Source organism: Diceros bicornis, chromosome 14 (assembly GCF_020826845.1).
Source record: "Diceros bicornis minor isolate mBicDic1 chromosome 14, mDicBic1.mat.cur, whole genome shotgun sequence".
NCBI lineage: Eukaryota > Metazoa > Chordata > Mammalia > Perissodactyla > Rhinocerotidae > Diceros > Diceros bicornis.
In genome coordinates, this window is record NC_080753.1 from 30,316,243 (window position 1) to 30,334,247 (window position 18,005).

General features: G+C 42.7%; 1 protein-coding gene across 3 annotated transcripts in view; it reads left to right on the forward strand.

Moving 5' to 3' along the window:
- NUDT3 (nudix hydrolase 3) overlaps positions 1-13,095 on the forward strand; it is a 124,171-nt gene extending 111,076 nt beyond the window's left edge. Inside the window, exons 3-6 of one of the 3 annotated variants that reach the window (XM_058554577.1) lie at positions 5,528-5,572; positions 7,035-7,119; positions 11,321-11,512; positions 12,135-13,095. In XM_058554577.1, the coding sequence (XP_058410560.1) occupies positions 5,528-5,572; positions 7,035-7,119; positions 11,321-11,499 (309 nt within the window). In that variant the 3' untranslated portion in view covers positions 11,500-11,512; positions 12,135-13,095. Of the gene's footprint in view, positions 1-5,527; positions 5,573-7,034; positions 7,120-11,320 lie in introns of all 3 variants that reach the window. The other 2 variants (XM_058554579.1, XM_058554576.1) reach the window with 2 other exon arrangements.
- The last annotated feature ends 4,910 nt before the right edge of the window (positions 13,096-18,005 follow it).

Below are 18,005 nucleotides of genomic sequence, written 5' to 3' on the forward strand. Positions count from 1 at the left end.
TTTAAATCAAGGGAAGTACCAGGAAGCTTTCAGATACAAGTACCAGAATACCTGACTAAAAGTGGCTTCAGCAGCATCTGTTATTTTGGAGACCAAAGATTGGCCATTACCACGTTGCTTCAGCAGCTCAGCAGTGTCAGGACTTTGGTTCAGCTTCTCATTGATTTTCTTCGCCTTCCACTTACGATCACAAGATGACTGTTAACAGGGCCAGCCCCGTGTCTTAGCGGTTAAGTGCGTGCGCTCCGCTGCTGGCGGCCCGGGTTCGGATCCCGGCCGTGCACCGACACACCACTTCTCCGGCCATGCTGAGGCCGCGTCCCACATACAGCAACTAGAAGGATGTGCAGCTATGACATACAACTATCTACTGGGGCTTTGGGGGGAAAAAATAAATAAATAAAATCTTTAAAAAAAAAAAAGATGACTGTAACAGCTCTGGGTTTCAGGTTCCCACTTGACAAGCAAGGAGGTATAGAGTTTCTTTTTGTGCGGCTCTCTTTATCATGGTGGTAAATCTTTCCCAGAAGTCCTAGAGAGACATCCTCTCAGAAGCCATTGACTAGAACTGGGTCACACGCAACACTGTTGAACCTGTCACTGCAGAGGGGACCAGAACAAGATCCCTATGAGACTCCAGGTGTGCTGTAGCTCTCACCTGAACAGAATCGGAGTCTTGCTGGTAGCAAGGAGGAAGGGGGAATGCCTGTGGGCTAGACGGCCGTCAGTGTCTGCCAAAATATCTACCTTAGAGTGAAAAATTGGTCTCAGAACCTGATGGGCACTTTGTGCCCATCCAAACTAAACAGTAAAGCCAAGGTTCTTTGTGTTGGGAGATCATTTTAGGGGCAGGCTCAAAGGCTCATCCGCGTTAGTGCCTCTGCCTAAGCCTTGCATACACACTCAGGGAAACTACTAGAGGGAAAGATTGGATCACCAGGGTCTCCCTGATTGGTTCAGCTTTTTCCAGACAAATAGTTCCAGTCTCAGTAGAACACCCCAAAAGGAAGAAAGACATTTGTGTTTTTTTCTTTTTAAAAAGTAGGCAATTGCTGGGGCCGGCCCCGTGGCTTAGCGGTTAAGTGCATGCGCTCCGCTGCTGGCGGCCCGGGTTCGGATCCCAGGCGTGCACCGACGCACCGCTTCTCCGGCCATGCTGAGGCCGCGTCCCACGTACAGCAGCTAGAAGGATGTGCAGCTATGACATACAACTATCTACTGGGGCTTTGGGGGAGGCGGGAAGTAGGCAATTGCTGAGATTATTTTTGCTAACTAGACCTAAAGTGTTAGAATTGGTGTTATATACTTTGAAGTTAAGGAAGCATTCACCGGCATATGGTTGAATAATGAAGGGCAACAGATATTTTATTTAGAATTCTTACTACCAGCTAAGATAGGCTTTTAAATAAAGACTCCTTGTCTGGATCTGTGTCTTTTGACATGTAGATTGAAATTGTAACTGCTTTCATAATGATTTTGAGAAAAACAGGTCCATACCAGCACCCTGACTGGACCAAACTTACATATACCCTGAATCAAATCCTATCCCGAAATGTCTGAGTCAAATATCTGTCAGATGTGACCCTGACACCTACCCTGACCTGCATGTGAGAATCATGTGAGAGATAAAAATAACTCTCCAATTGCTTGTGGCAGCATTAGAGAGAGAGCTAGGAGATGAAAGTTGGACTGTGGAAAATTGTGAAAAAGTAAAATTGTTACAGTTAATTCTGTCTTGGAGGACCTTTGCCTATGAGCAGTCTTTCTCTTTATCAGCACTATGACTTTAAAGAACTGAAATCGTTTCTTACTAAAGAGGTCCCTCCTCCTAAGAAAACTGCTAAGTCCCAATTTTAAAAACTGGTAAATATAGGAATATTTCTTTGCTTTTTACCATAGAATCATTGGTAGGATCACCTTAGATAGAATTCTTTCAAGTAGATCCCCTAAGTATTAGTATAAAACTTGAAAGAAACACTGAGGGACAAATAAAGCTATTATTAGTTTTTAGAAATTGAAGATTAATTAGAGGGGCCGGCCCCGTGGCTTAGTGGTTAAGTGCGCGCGCTCCACTACTGGCGGCCAGGGTTCGGATCCCGGGCGCACACCGACACACCGCTTCTCCAGCCATGCTGAGGCCGCGTCCCACATACAGCAACTAGAAGGATGTGCAGCTGTGACGTGCAACTATGTACTGGGGCTTTGGGGGAAAAAAATCTTTTGAGGAAGATTGGCAATAGATGTTAGCTTAGGGCTGGTCTTCCTCAGCAAAAAGAGGAGGATTAGTCCGGATGTTAGCTCAGGGCTGATCTTCCTCACAAAAAAAAAAAAAAAAAAAGATGAATTAGAAGTGAAAATAAATGCCACTCAAATTTCGGTGTACAGATGGCAGCATTATTTGATTCACACGAGAGTTTATAAGAATACATCTATTTTGGGGCCGCCCTGGTGGTGCAAGCGGTTAAGTGCGTATGCTCTGTTGCAGTGGTCTGGAGTTCGCCGATTCGGATCCTGGGTGTGCACCAATGCACCGCTTGTCAAGCCATGCTGCGGCGGCGTCCCATATAAAGCAGAGGAAGATAGGCACAGATGTTAGCCCAGGGCCAGTCTTCTTCAGCAAAAAAAAAAAAAAAAAGGAGGAGGATTGGCAGATGTTAGCTCAGGGCTGATCTTCCTCACAAAAAAAAAAAAAAGAATACTATTTTTTAGTATTTCTTAAAGGCAAATGCTTTAGTATTTTTCCCAGCGGCCTCTAACACAGAGTAAATCATAGATATATGTTGGTGTTGAATGCAAAAATTACTGTAATTAAACAAAAGTTTTAAATGGATTATACTGAATTGTCATAATATTAAGTTGGTTTATGCCTTTAACATTTGGAGATCGTTTCCTTTTCTAAACATTTGATTTAAGAAAAATAAATAAATTGGACAGTAACTGCTAAAGAGAAGTCTTTCTCCACTTTGCAGAAGAGAAATATGAATGAATGATTGACTCTATGAACCTCTGTGAATCTGTCCTTATCCTTTCCCGCCAGGCCTCCCCTCTGCCTAAGCCCCACTGCTTTACTCCCAGGCCCTATCAGTGGAGACCTACGGCAGGACCACAGGTAACACATCTCAGAAGTTGATCTGAGCGTTTTCAGGCTGCCTGGGATCGGAGTATAGAATTGGCTTTCCGTCCCAGACTGGCCTGCCAGCTCGTCTCACTTCTTCAGGCAGTTTCATTGGTTAATTCACAAGGTACTATCTAGCTAGTCTTAGCTGGCTGTGGAGTACAATTATTTCTAAAAATGTAGAAAAGCAATTTAAGTAAGAAAAGGTAGACATTTCCGTTCAAGTAGATCAAAAGGTATATGGGGAAAAGAATAGATGGAAAAAGAATGGGAAAAGAAACAGGCATGTTGGCAAGAGAAAGGAAGAGAATTCCTGGGCAGATAATTAGCAAAAATTAATTTCAAAATACAGCTCACCCAGGAGTCTAGGCCTTTAAATTAGCTTCTGTTGTTTCTATTATTAAATATCTCTTAAGTACTTTTAGAGTGCTTATTTAAAATTTTTGTTCATTCTGTTCAAACTTACTAGGCACCTACTGTGTTTAGAAAGTATTTTTGCCTTAATTTTTAATTTATCATACAAATAACATGGCAATAGTAATAGAAAACAAGTTACTGTGTTCCCCAGGCATTTCCAGGGAAATCTTTCCCTCACCTCTCACTCCTTTTGCTCCTAGCAGAGAGAGATTTAAAATATAAAAAGCAAAAGCTAAAAAGACATAGCCTGAGTCAAAAGCAAAGTAGATACCTCCATAGATCAGAAACAGAGCAGAGTTGCAGAACGGCATGGGAAAGCTGCAGCCTGCCTGGCTTGTGTGGCTGGTAGTTGGATCCCTTGGAGTAAAGGGGAGCCCCTGTGACCAATGGGAAGGACACCAGGAGCTGAGACTTTTAGAAAGGTGTGGGCCTACGTAGGGAGAGGACACAGATGCAGTGTGGATCTATCGTCTGATTCCATGGCTCTGTCTGTAGTATTCCGCATGTTACCTTAGAGCAGGAGCCCTAAACTATCACTTTAAGACCTGGCTCTGTAGAGCCAGGTGAAAGCAGCCTCACAAGTAAGCCTTTGACCAGTTGGAACATGATTTTACTTCAGATGAAATGAATTTTATAGCGTGACCTGACGAAGAACTTAAATATGTTCAGGATGTTCAAAAGTAAATAAAGGAATAACTTCTATTTTTTTTTTTAATTTTTTAATTTATTTTTATTTTTTCCCCCCAAAGCCCCAGTAGATAGTTGTATGTCATAGTTGCACAGCCTTCCAGTTGCTGTATGTGGGACGCGGCCTCATCGTGGCCGGAGAAGCGGTGAGTTGGTGCGCGCCCGGGATCCGAACCCGGGCCGCCAGCAGCGGAACACGCGCACTTAACCGCTAAGCCGCGGGGCTGGCCCAATAACTTCTATTTTAACAGAACAAAATTTCATGAAAACAAAGGTGTACATAATGGAAACAGCTAGATATGTAAAGAACAGGTAGAAATGAAAAACATCAAATAAAAAATGGACCAGAGGGCCAGCCCTGGTGGCCCAGTGATTAAGTTCAGTGTGCTCCACTTCAGCGGCCCAGGTTCGGTTCCCAGGCGCAGAACCACACCACTCATCAGAGGCCATGTAGTGGCGGCCCACATACAAAATAGAGGAAGAATGGCTACAGATGTTAACTGAGGGCAAATCTTCCTCAGCAAAAAAAAAAAAAGACCACAGATGGGATAACTCTAGCTCAGAGACAATTGAAAAGAAAATTAGTAAATTGGAATAGACTGAAAAATTCACCTATAACGCGTCAGAAAAACACAGATCTAAAAAAATACCAAAGGGCCTAACCACTATATGAATTTGTCTAACTACTCTATGCAGTTGCGCTCTCCCCATCACTCTCTGTCCCTCGCATTCCTCTGTGCATTTCTGTCATAATACTCGTCACTAGCAGAATTACTAGGTTTTTGTTTTTGTAGACTTACGCTTTACTGAGCTCTTACAGGGTGCTGAGCTCTGTGCTGGGCATATTGTATATTGACAGCCAAGAACAAGTCAGATAAGGGTCTTGTTCTCATGGACCTTGTGTTCTAGCCTATTCATCACTATACCTCTGGCATCTGTACTGTTATCTGGCTCAAATTAGGTGTTCGATGTATATTTGTTGAATGAACGGATAAATGAGTGAAGTAATTCATGCCTCGAAATATCTTTGGTATGGCTTGATTATCTTGCTCTGTTTGGCCATCTTTGCAGTGAGGAGAGAGACTGGGAGGAGATGAAAGGAATTCTCTCTCCCCAGAGCATACCTTGCTGTTATCAGTCTGTGATGACAACGGGAAACGCTGGTGTGATGTCCCCAGACCTGGAGTCTGCCTGAGCTGTGTCCTCTTGTTTTTTTATTGCTGTTTTACAAACTGCTCAAGAAGATTCAGAATGAGACCAGCAATATAAACAATATCAGCGTGTTAATTTTTCTTTTTCACTTTTCAGGCTGGAGTAAAAGGGACATTGGGAAGATTAGTTGGAATTTTTGAGGTAAGTCTTTTAAAAATCTTTGGTGCAGTCGATATCATGTTAATATAAGTTAATAACCACTTACATATTTGTCTTAGTCCATTCAGGTTGCTATAACAAAATACCGTACACTGGGTGGCTTATAAACAATAGAAATTTATTTCTCACAGTTCTAGAGGTTAGGAAGTCCAAGATCATGATGCCAGCAGATTCAGTATCTGGTGAGGACGTGCTTCCCAATTCATGGAGAGGTGTTTCTCTCTGAGCTGGAACATGGCAGAAGAGGGAAGGTTGCTCTCCGGAGTCTCTTTTATAAAGACTCTAATCTCATTCATGAGGATCTACCCTCATAACCTAATTACATCCCAAAGACCCCACTTCCTGATACCATTACTGTGGGTTAGTGTTTCAACATATGAATTGGGGCGGGGCGGTGGGGGGGGTACATAAACATTCAGTCCACCCAAGTCTTGATCTAGGAGAGGTGCCGTCTTTGTTTTATCGAGTTTTCAAAAGAAAGCAGCACCAGCAGAGAATAGCATGCCTTCTTTTTCTAAGTCCCATAGTCTCCTGCAAACAACTAGAATTATTATTATTATTATTTTTTTTTTTTGAGGAAGATCAGCCCTGAGCTAACATCTGATGCCAATGCTCCTCTTTTTTGCTGAGGAAGATTGACCCTGGGCTAACATTCGTACCCATCTCCCTCAACTTTATATGGGATGCCACCACAGCACGGCTTGACAAGTGGTGCGTCGGTGCGCGCCCAGGATCCGAACCTGTGAACCCCGGGCCACCGAAGCAGAACGTGCGCACTTAACTGCTACACCACCAGGCTGACCCCCCAAACAACTAGAATTATTTTTAAATATGTTTATCCCATTCCTACCTCTCTTCCTCTCCTTCCAAGAGCAGGGGAGGGTAAATAAGTATAGGGAAGACAGAGGAAAAATAGAAGATAAGCAGCTATAGCAAAGGAGGGAGAAACAAGGAAATAGGCTGGCTAGAGATTGGAGGAAGGTAGAAGGAAGTGAGAAATCAGGGAGTAAAGATGAGAAGGGTTAGGGAAAGGGGGAGATGTGTGAGATAATCAGCTTGTTTGCATTGATGGGGCCGTGATCCATCCACAGTCTCTTCTCTTACTGGTGTTCTAGCTAGTTAAATGGACTTGGTACCTTTTTCTCAAAAGGTCGTGAACTTCCTTCTCAGTATCCCTGTGAAGTTGCACTTAGGGAAAGGGGAAGGAAAAAAGAGAGTAAAAGCCTTGGCTTTAGAAGCCCAGCCAAAGAGTGCACCCTCAAATTCAAGTGGGACATGTTTTAAATAGGCCGTTTGGCACTATTCTATTTATGATTGCAAGACGGTGAAAAGGAATCCTTGCGTCTAAGCTCTCTGGACATATGCATAAGGGTGTGTTTCATTTAAGTAATCTCAGTTCTTTAAGGAAAAACTCTTCCTCTGTCTTTTTCTCTTTGCCTTTCAGAACCAGGAGAGGAAGCACAGAACGTATGTCTATGTGCTCATTGTCACGGAAGTGCTGGAAGACTGGGAAGACTCAGTTAACATTGGTGAGTTGTCCCCAGATTGCCTGCAGGAGCTCCCCACAACCAGCTCTTGGCACACCACAGGCCATTACCCAGAACCAGAAATAAAAGCCTGATAAAGAAAAGAAATAGTAGAGGGATATGTTTAATAAAACAAGCGTATCCATTTTTGAACTTGTGAAAGTTAGTATTTTGAAATATTTATTTATTTATTTTTTTGTGAGGAAGATCAGCCCTGAGCTAACATCCATGCCAATCCTCCTCTTTGTTTTGCTGAGGAAGACTGGTCCTGAGCTAACATCTATTGCCAATTCTCCTCCTTTTTTTTTTGCCTTTTTCTCCCCAAAGCCCCAGTAGATAGTTGTATGTTATAGTTGCACATCCTGCTAGTTGCTGTATGTGGGACGTGGCCTCAGCATGGCCGGACAAGCGGTGTGTCGGTGCGCGCCTGGGATCCGAACCCGGGCCTCCAGTAGCAGAACTCGAGCACTTAACTGCTAAGCCATGGGGCTGGCCCTGAAATATTTAAAAGGAAGCTGAAGTTGGGTACGTAGTCAACAAATATAAACATGGCCTGTTAAAATAAATGTTGTTTCTAAAATCAAGTTGAATCCCCCTCAGCAGATATTGAGCAAGGCCAGGCCTGCTGATTTTTCCTTTATTTTGATGGCAGTGTAGGTGGTTAGTAGGACTTTATAAGGTCTTTCCCGGTGAGGTGACAGCGAGTGTTTTCTTCTAAAGTCCTTGATGTACAGTCAGTCTCCTAGTCCAGAGGGATGGCCACGGGAACTCCAGGTACAGAACAGGACCTTGGTTCTTCCTTGTGATGCTTATTCATATTGTGGGAGAAAACTTTTGGTTTGGTGGTCTGGGCACCTCCCTCCAGGGTTGTTTAGATGCAGGTAGTGGCAATAGTTTCCCGTTGTATTCATATTACCCTTCAGGTACACCTAGGTCTCTCCAAAGGAGCCATTTTCTTTGATCTCTCAGATCACTATTGTGTGTATGTCTTTTGAACTAAGAACTGAGGTAATTTAACAGTTGGCTCATGGTTTAATTTTTTTTTTTTAAGGAAGATTGGCCCTGCACTAACTTCTATTGCCAATCTTCCTCTTTTTCTTTTTTCTCCCCAAAGCCACAGTACATAGTTGTATATCATAGTTGTAGAGTTGTAGCTCTTCTATGTGGGACGCCACCTCAGCGTGGCTTAGTGATTGGTAAGTAGGTCACACCCAGGATCCGAACCAGCAAACCCCGGGCCGCCAAAGTAGAACGGGCGAACTTAACCACTACGCCACCAGGCCAGCCCCTCATGGTTTAATCTTTTACCTCTGAAGGAAAGTATATTCTAGAAAAGCATAATATTAATTTAATTTCTGTTATAAATTGTCAAACGGATAAAATTGACTTACCAAAACCTTTCCCTTTATCGTTAGTATGTACTTTGCCACCATGCGCCTCACACTACTGATCTGAGTATTTTGTAGCTCTTCAACTTGTAATGGCTTTGTGTCTGGTAAGACTGCATTATGCTTAAGTAAATATATTCAATGGGGTTTATTAAAAATAGACTCCTTGAAAGCCAGTGCTGGGGCCTGAAAAGGAGACAGACATGAGTGTGGCGTGACCCTGTCCTCAGAGCACTCTGTCAGGCAGGAGTCACACACTTGTGATATTAATTTTTGAGGTACTGTTGCTCTATTAATATCCAAACAAGCCTTTCACCTTGTACTGCCACTTCTGAGAATTGACCCTAAAGAAGTAATCTAAAACATGGGGAAGAAGCCTATGAGCCATCTTTCAGATGTACTTGTTTCAGATGAAAAATTGGGTCTTAAATGTACAACTCAGTGAATGTTAAGTGATTTAAGGTACATTCGTCTGATGGAATGTTATATAGCTCTTAAACGCATACTTACGAAAACTATATGCCATGGGAAAGTGCTTATGAAATAGTGTTGGTGAATGAAAAAAGCAGGGTATAGAATTATATATACACTAATTAGAGCTACATTAACATAGGAATTTGAAATGAAAACAAAAATGAGGTACTGGTTTTCACCTAAAGAATTGCCGATGATAAAGAGAAGGTAACATTGCTGGCAGGGTTGTGGTGAGACTGGCATTCCAACACACACAAGCAGGATTGGGGATTGGTATGACCTTTCTGGAAAGCAGTTTGGTGGTGTATGCCACCAGCCCTTTAGAATTTGAATGTTTTATTCTTTATTATTGTTATTATTTTTGCTGAGGAAGATTCACCCCGAGCTAACATCTGTTGCCAATCTTCCTCTTTTTGTAAGTGAGCGTCCACCACAGCATGGCCTGACAGGTGAGTGGTGTAGGTCCACACCCAGGAACCGAACCTGGGCTGCCGTAGCAGAGCGTGCCGAACTTAACCACTAGGCCACAGGGGCTGGCCCTCAAATGTTTTATTCTTATAATCTCTGCTCTAGGGATCTTTCCCTGGGAGGTTAAAAAAAAAAACAAAAACAGAGATAAAGATTTTTTTTTAGTTGTAGCATTATTTATAACTAAAATTGCAGACTGTTGATGTCCAATGATAGGGAAATGGTTAAATGAATGACAGTACCTCCGTGCTAGATGTTATGATGTAATGCAGCCATTAAATGTCTTTTTTTTTTTTTTTGCTGAGGAAGATTGGCCCTGAGCTAACATTTGTGCCCATCTTCCTCTACTTTGTATATGTGCAGCGCTTGCCACAGCATGGCCTGGTAAGCAGTGCATAAGTCCCTGCCTGGGATTCGTACTTGCGAGCCCCGGGGCTGCCGAAGTGGAGCTCGTGAACCTAACCACTACGCCACTAGGCTGGCCCCTAAATGTCATATTTTTTATAACATAGAAGAACGCTTAACAAACAGTGTGAAGTAAAAAAATGAAGCAATAACAATAATAGTAATAATAGTAGTAATAATAGTAATAATAAAAAAGCAAACTCTTAGCACCATACTATGTGCTAAGTATTGTTCAAATACTTTACATATTAATCCTCGCAACAGACTTGTGAGATAGGTACTATTTATTATCTCTGTTTTATAAATGAGGAAAGTAGGGCACAGAGAGGTTCAGTAACTTGCCGAAAGCTGCACAGCTCATTAGAGCCAGTGATGTGATTGGAACCCAGTATATTAGCTTCAGCATCCATGTCCCTAACCACAACACTATCAGAGCCTCTCAGGATTTGGAGCATCTTAAAGCACAATTATAATTGTTCAAATACAGTGTTTTTTTCAAGTATGATGAAAGAAAAGCAAATGCACCAAGGTATTGAGAGTGGTCATTTCTGGTTTATAAGATTATAGGTAATTACTGTATTCTTTATACTTTCCTCTGTTTTCCCAATTTTAAGCTATGATCTTTTATTACTTTTATAAGAGAAAAAATAATACAGGATTTTAAAACATGTATTTGAAAAAACTTAAGAAAACAGACTGAAAAGCTAGTAGTGATTGTTGAGATTATTTTTTCCCTCTTTTTAAAAAAAATATTTTCTATTATGTAGATATATAACTTATAAAAATTTTTTTAAACAACAACTGAGTACAAGTCAGCTGTCCTGGTAATGTGGAAGCTGGTGCTCATGTTGATTTTGGCAGGAGATGGGGTGCTGGCCAGGCTCCAGGCGCTCACATGTGAGCCGAGGAACGCCCGAGGCCCAGGAGCACAAGAGGAAACCACTAGTGATGGCCTCTCTTGACCAGGGCAGGTCTCACACAGTCACTCTGAGCTCTTCAGTTTTCACATTTCTTACCTGTTTTCTGCATTAGGCATTCGTATAGTATTTAAGCATATAAAGTGTGCTTGCATTACTCTTGTACGAGAAGAAAATAAGGAAAAATATATTTATAATACATGTTTTTAATTTTTTTTTAATTTTATTTATTTATTTTTTTCCCCCAAAGCCCCAGTAGATAGTTGTATGTCATAGCCGCACATCCTTCTAGTTGCTGCACGTGGGACGCGGCCCCAGCACGGCCGGAGAAGCGGCGCGCCAGTGCGCGCCCGGGATCTGAACCCTGGCCACCAGCATCGGAGCACGCGCACTTAACCGCTAAGCCACGGGGCCGACCCCATAATACATGTTTTTAAAATGTTGATAACCATTGCTTTCATGTTTTCTTCTACATTTTCTCAAACATTGTAAGGTCAGAAACCTTTCGTTGCTTCCCTTTGTGCTAATTTCTTTTTCTCTCTGCCTCCACAGGAAGGAAGAGGGAATGGTTTAAAATAGAAGACGCCATACAAGTGCTGCAGTATCACAAACCCGTGCAGGCCTCATATTTTGAAACGTTGAGGCAAGGCTACTCAGCCAACAATGGCACCGCAGTCGTGGCTACCGCATACTCAGTTTCTGCTCAGAGCTCGATGCCAGGCATCAGATGACTGAAGACTTCCTGTAAGAGAAATGGAAATTGGAAACTAGACTGAAGTGCAGATCTTCCCTCTCCCCCTTGCTCTTTTCACCTCTCCTCACAGGCCTCCTCTTTCAAATAAGGCATGATGGGCAGCACAGAAACGGTTTATTGATAATGTTGCTGTTTGGTGTTAAGTGATGGGGCTTTTTCTTCTCTTTTTATTGAGGGGGTGGGGGTTGGGTTGTAATTTATAAGAACTTTTGTGCATGATCTGTCCCTCCATTTTCACATCTCTACAATTCTCTAAAGAGAGGCAAACAGCCTTCCCTCTGCCTTGGATTCTGAAGTGTTCCTGTTTGTCTCATCCCAGCCCTGGCCAGACATTTTTCTTTGATTTTTAATTTTTTTTAATTAAAAGATACCAATATGAGATGAAACTTTTCAAGAATTTGTCCTATAATGTGCTGTTCAGTCCAGTAGGTTGGTCACTTTTGCTGCAGGATACATTTATCTACACATTATATACTGGGTGTATAATTTGTAAGTGACTTTTAGAAGAGGAATTTGTTGAATTTTTCAAGGTTTCGTTTTGTATTTTAAATTTAGGCTGTTTCTGAAATGGAGAGCCTCATAATTAATTTGCTTTTTTGTTTTTGATCCTAGTGACTAGGTAAGTTTCCCCATCGTCTCTCTTTTCCCCAGTCATGGACTGTAGTTTTGCAGGCTATGGGAAGAGTTTAGCTACCTTCATAGTGCTCTCAGGACTCATGGCCTTCTCTTCTTGAAGCTATGTTTCCATGCCAAGAAAGAAACGTATTTTCTTTTTTATTACCAAGCCAGGAGCAAATGGCCTCAGCTCAGATCTGGAGAAACAATGATAGAAATTGAATTCCTCCCTACATGTCGACAATAGGGATTTGAACTGGATTCTTTGGATTACTATCTAAAAAACTGGAGCATCGAGGACTGTTTCTATTGTGCAGATTTGGAATTTTTTCCATAATGCTACTTATTGGCGACAATGGCCTCTCTCCTTGTGCATACATGCCTTACACCGTGCTGAACTGGGTATTGTCCTTGTGCTCTGAAGCATCCAACTGCACTTGGCAAGTGCAGCTGTACAATCCTGTCCCCATCCTGGGTAACCATGTGAAGTTCCTGAAAAGTACACAGGAGGAAAATTCACGTGTTTGCTTGTCTTTGTAATGTTACAGCACTTGCAATTGTACCATGGCGCATGCTCAGAAATATTAAATTTGTCTCCCACTGGGATGCGAAAGGTCCATCTAATGCTGAGAAGTTGTATGGGAGAAGGCGTAATCGTTTCCTAGAACAGCTACATGATGCGTCGGCTCACTGCAAGCTATCTTGTTGGTTTTTGATAACAGGTTTCATGCTGGCTTCATCTACCAGTTGTGTTGTTTAGTTCAGAAGTAAGCAGAAAAGGGTCTTGAGATCGAGGGGTGGGACTGGGAAGGGGGACACTGATCAATCCCTGGCTTGGGACGGGAGTTTGTTGCTATACTCTTAGTGGCATCTCCTTTGTCAAACGTAGCCAAGATGTGAAATTAAAATCGTAGTTCTCTTTATTTAAAAATTCTAATAAATACTCAAACTTTGAAAAGCTTGTGCTCTTCCCTCCCTCTACAAGAAATGTATATATCTAGTAGGCCTGTAGGATTCAATGTTCAGCATTTTTGGGGACATCAGTTGGTGAACCTTAAATTGTGCTATCTTCTCTTGGTTTGCATCCTCTCTTGCAGTCTCAAAACGCAGAGCCAAAAAGCAGTGCCGGCAATTTCCTTAGAATACCATCCTACCTCTGGGAAAGGAATTCTGTCCCCAAGGAAGGGTCCCAATGGCTAGAAACAGCACCATGGGATTTGAGTGTAAATGCCAATTCACTGTTCACATGTCCTACTTAAAAATGAACACACTGCTGTTTGTTGCCTGATTTAGAGCATTCTGAGGTTCTATCCAAATAAATAAAGGAGAAAATAAAATAAATTCAACTAAGCACTAAGTGAAATCCCAAAAACACATTCTTCCAAGTAAATTCTACTTTTATGACACAGATTGAAAGTGCTTTGCAGGAAAACAATCAGTACTCCTAAAAAAGGAACTTCAGTGTTAATGGTAATTTGTGCATTTTTTAATGGTCTGAAGATGTTTTTATTGGGCTGGTGTAACAATACACTACCCTACAAAGTCCAGTTAGCATTATTGTTGGTGTCTTTGGGTCAAGAAAGTGAACTGTGCCAAGAAGTATTTTTCACTGACATGAATGGATCCTGTTAATGTAGTTAACTGGAGAGACTGTGCTGTTGCTTTCTTAACTGACAAAAGGAGGCTTTGTCCAACACCAGAATTGTTGAAACTGGTGCTATTTTCTGTCGCACTGGGATTCTGATGAGCAGGGATTGGTGTTTTTCCCTCCTTGGCACCATAAACACCGTGGCCGTTTTTAGTGATGTGTAGGCACAGCCCTTTTGTGATAGGTTACTGAGACCCGTAGTTGCAGTAACCTTTATATCTCCACAAAGAAAGTGAAGAGAAACAAAAAAAAGCATAAAAATTACCCTACTTGCAGATATTTCATTGACACTGATTTGCCACTAATTCTGCGAGTACTCACCTTATTCAGGCTTAACAGAAACAGGTTCCTGTGTTCAGGGCAGATATAAAGTCTCTTGCTCACAGTGAATCTGCATGTCCTAGATTCTGGTTATTACTGGATTGTCCATCAGAGTCCACCACACTCAGGATAGAGAAAGATAGCAATGGATTTTTTTAAATTAAAATTTGTTTTTAGTTGGCAAACTAAATTTTAAATTGTTGTTTAAATTGCAGCTGTGGGGGAAATACCAGTGAGGTTCTGCCATCTTTTTGGACCAGAACTTTTTCTGTGTGTGTGCGTGTGTATGTGTAAGAGAGAGAGAGAAGGGCTACCGGAAGTCAGTCGTGTTAGATTTTTTTGTAGCCTTCCAGAACAGCGCAGCCGTGAACAGAAGTCTTGATTTTTCTCAGAGCAAACATAACAGGATGGGAAAGTTAGTGAATTGACTGTGTTTTGTGTTTACATGTGTCTGCTACCCCATCTGCCCTGCATGGAGAGGGCTCCCTCACTGCAGAGTCTGAGCTGGGGCCATCTGGAGGCATCAAAGAGTGTGGGAGTGTCACCCCCTCTGAGGTCTCGGAAGGCCTAGAAGGTGGCCTCACCGCAGGATTTCCGCCCTCTGCGTTGCGCAGCGCAGTGCTGTGGACCACTCAGGCCCTTGAGGCCTTGCTGCTCGCAGCCTTTGGGGAGCGGAGTGGGTCACTGCCCTCTGGGAGTGTTTTGCAGCGTTTTTGTAAAGGTGTTGCTACGTAGTCAAGTTCAAAGAAATATTTCTGTTTTGAGGTTAGGAGTCAGCCCATGTAAAGTCTCTTAGACTTGCTTAGAAGAAAAAAGTCACCTTTTGTTTTTAGAAGAAGAAGAAAAGTTCCAATCAGAACTGTTCTTCCTCCTCCTCCTTCCTCTTTCTCTTCTCCACAAAAATTGCTCATTGGAGGTTCCTTCTAAACCTCTTTAATCAGAGGAGTAATCAGTCTTCTGCTGGACCAGGGTGTGCGTTTCACATGGTGTACTTTACATGTTTGTCATTTATATCTAGTGCTGTATTAATGCCTTTGCTGGTCTCCCCACTTGATCTTTTTTTAAAACAGCTTAGCCTGAGCCACATTTTTTTTAGTTCACAAAAAAGATTTAATAACCACAATTTGATTTTTGCCACAACTGTGTGATTTTTAATATTTCTGAAGTGTTCTCTAAGCCCCTCCTAGTTAAGAGTAGATTTAGAATTAAAAGAAATCTCCACAGTGGGATGAATTTTTGCTTTAAGAGAAATGAGGGGGGCCGGCCCCGTGGCTTTGCGGTTAAGTGCGCGTGCTCCGCTGCTGGTGGCCTAGTTCGGATCCCAGGCGTGCACCGACGCACCGCTTCTCTGGCCATGCTGAGGCCGCGTCCCACATACAGCAACTCGAAGGATGTGCAGCTATGACATACAACTATCTACTGGGGCTTTGGAGGAAAAGTAAAGAAAAAAAAAAGAGAGAAATGAGGGTTAGCTATAATTGATAATATAGCTTCATGCTGGTCCCATCTGGATTTCAGAAAATAATCCACGTCTTTATAAAAAATAGGAGATGTGCAGGACAGTTAACTCAAGTAGCTCTAGGGAGAGGAAGCTATTTAATGGTGATTAAACAATGCCAATGGCTCTTCTGGTTCTTATTCTTGAAGACTCTAAAAGAGGTTAGACTGGAGGCTATACAGTTCATACTGCCCAGCTGAGGCGGCAGTCCTTTCTTCTGAGCCCTGCTGGAGTGGAACCGATTTCCCCGAGGCCGTGGGAGGCTTCCAGGCCGTGCAGCTGTCAACCTTAGTGGCTTCAGCCTTGCTCCATCAGGGCACCCACCTCACTTGGAGTAGCTGGGAAAGCACCCCAGAATCAGCCTCTGCACTCTGGCGTGAACCTTGCAAGAGACCTCACCATCCAGCAGAGCTGTGTTTTCCATGTTACTTTAGCTGTCATGTAAAGCAGTGAGACATTAGAGATTTCCAGGTAACTTATAAATTGAGAAGCCTTGTCTACAATCCATAAAAGATACTGTTGTCCATGCATCGAGTTGACTTGAGGTCACCACAGGTCCTGGGAGCCCAGAGGTTTTAGGCAGACTCCTTTGGAGGCCAGCAGCCTTCCACTTCTTCCTCTCAAAGGGCAGCTTCACGTTTTGACCACGTTTTTGCATTAGCTGCTAACCTTTCAGGGATGTGAGAGGCCTCATCAGGACATCTGAGAAAATGATACCTCTCGTCTTCGGATTATTCAAGTAGTTTGTCCTCCTAGTCCCCTTACAAATTAATAAATAAAAAGAGAAAGAATCCCATTTGGTGTTGCCTTGGACACACGCCTTGAGCTGAGGCCAGCAGTCACATGCTTTTGGGCCTCTCTGCAATATGCAGCTTTCTAAGTAAAAAAGGCCTGTCTCTCCCCTCAAGCTTTGTTTATAGTGATGATTTGGTAAGCTTGAGCTTGTCTTAGAAAATGCGACTGTCCACCTGGCGAGGGGAGCTCAAAGGGAAGCCGCGTTAACTCAGAATTCAGCACACCAGGAGGGACTCTGCCAAAGAAAAAAAGTGCTTTTGGCCGAAAAAGATTAGTATCTAAAAGGTGGAGTCATTGCTTCTGTTCCTCTAGTAATCAGTTGTTTAATTACTCTAGGTTTCCTTTGGTTTACATTCCCTGTTCTTAACCCCAAACAGGGGCCACTAGAACACCAAAAAAGGCATTTAAAACCCTGGAGGTAGGCTTTCAAGTAGACAAAGATAGCAGCATTGTCATTTTCCAGGTTCATCACCATTCTGATGTGCTACCCATCCTTCCACCCCACTGCAACAAGGCCACAGGTGAAGTCTGTTAGTCACTGAGTCAGGGAACGTAAATTCTGGTTCTGGAACAATCAGCTACTAAATTGCTTACCATCTGTGGACGTTATCTGTGGGGCATACCTTTCAGAGATCATCTCAACAGTACAGTAAAATCGCTCTTCTGGGCTTGAGGCATTTAGATCAAAATCTTAAGTCTTTGAAACTCCTTAGGAAAAATCACAATGCCTCAATCCTGATGCTGGGCCTTGAGCGTGTGCTCCCCTCTCTGTAGCCTCAGGGAAAGTGGCTCACCTTCAGCAGATCATTTTGCTAGTAAGATTGCCTGTAAATCCCTGTGGGAAGTAATCCTGCTATGAGCCTGCCTTCCTGAGCACTTTTGTGCTGGATTGAAAATGTTAACCTAAAGTAGCAACAGATCGTTGTAGCTTCTTTCACCTCTTTATTGTCCCATTGAAAAAGAAGCTTTTCAGGGTTAAACCTTGGTCTTTAACCTCTATTTGTTGTGAAGAAAATGTGTCACTGATAAATGGATCCAAAGACGACATCTAGTTTTGATTATTCAATTCCGACAGCATAACAGATAGGAACCAGGGAAGGTAGGAGCTGATTATTGAGACACCCAGGAACCACAAAGGACGGGTCTGCTCCACATAGAGCTTGCACAGGGAGCAGATCAGAAATTGGGTCTTGGAGAACTTCCAAAGTGTTGAAATGAAGGGAGGACTTAGAGGGCCTTTGCTCAGCGAGCAGGCGGCTTGTGTTACTCCCAAGAACATGAAGGAGTTCTGAAGGAAACAGCAGGCATCTAAGCCACAGCACACAGACACAAACTTGCCCTTTAGCCTCTTCCCACATGACTGTGAGCATTTTTGCTCAGAGTCCAAGGGGACTCTCCCTTCCAAAATCTAATATGCTTCAGGTGTTTTGTTTGGCCTCTGAGAACCTCACCCTTTCACCTCTACCCAGGGATGGATATAGCTGTGTTGCTTAGGGTGCAGATGCATGAGTGAGTCCAGGGCCCAGCAGCATAGTGTTGCATTTAGTAGAAAAATAATTGGTCCACTCTATTGTAAAAGAAATACAGTATGTGGTGCAATTTTGTA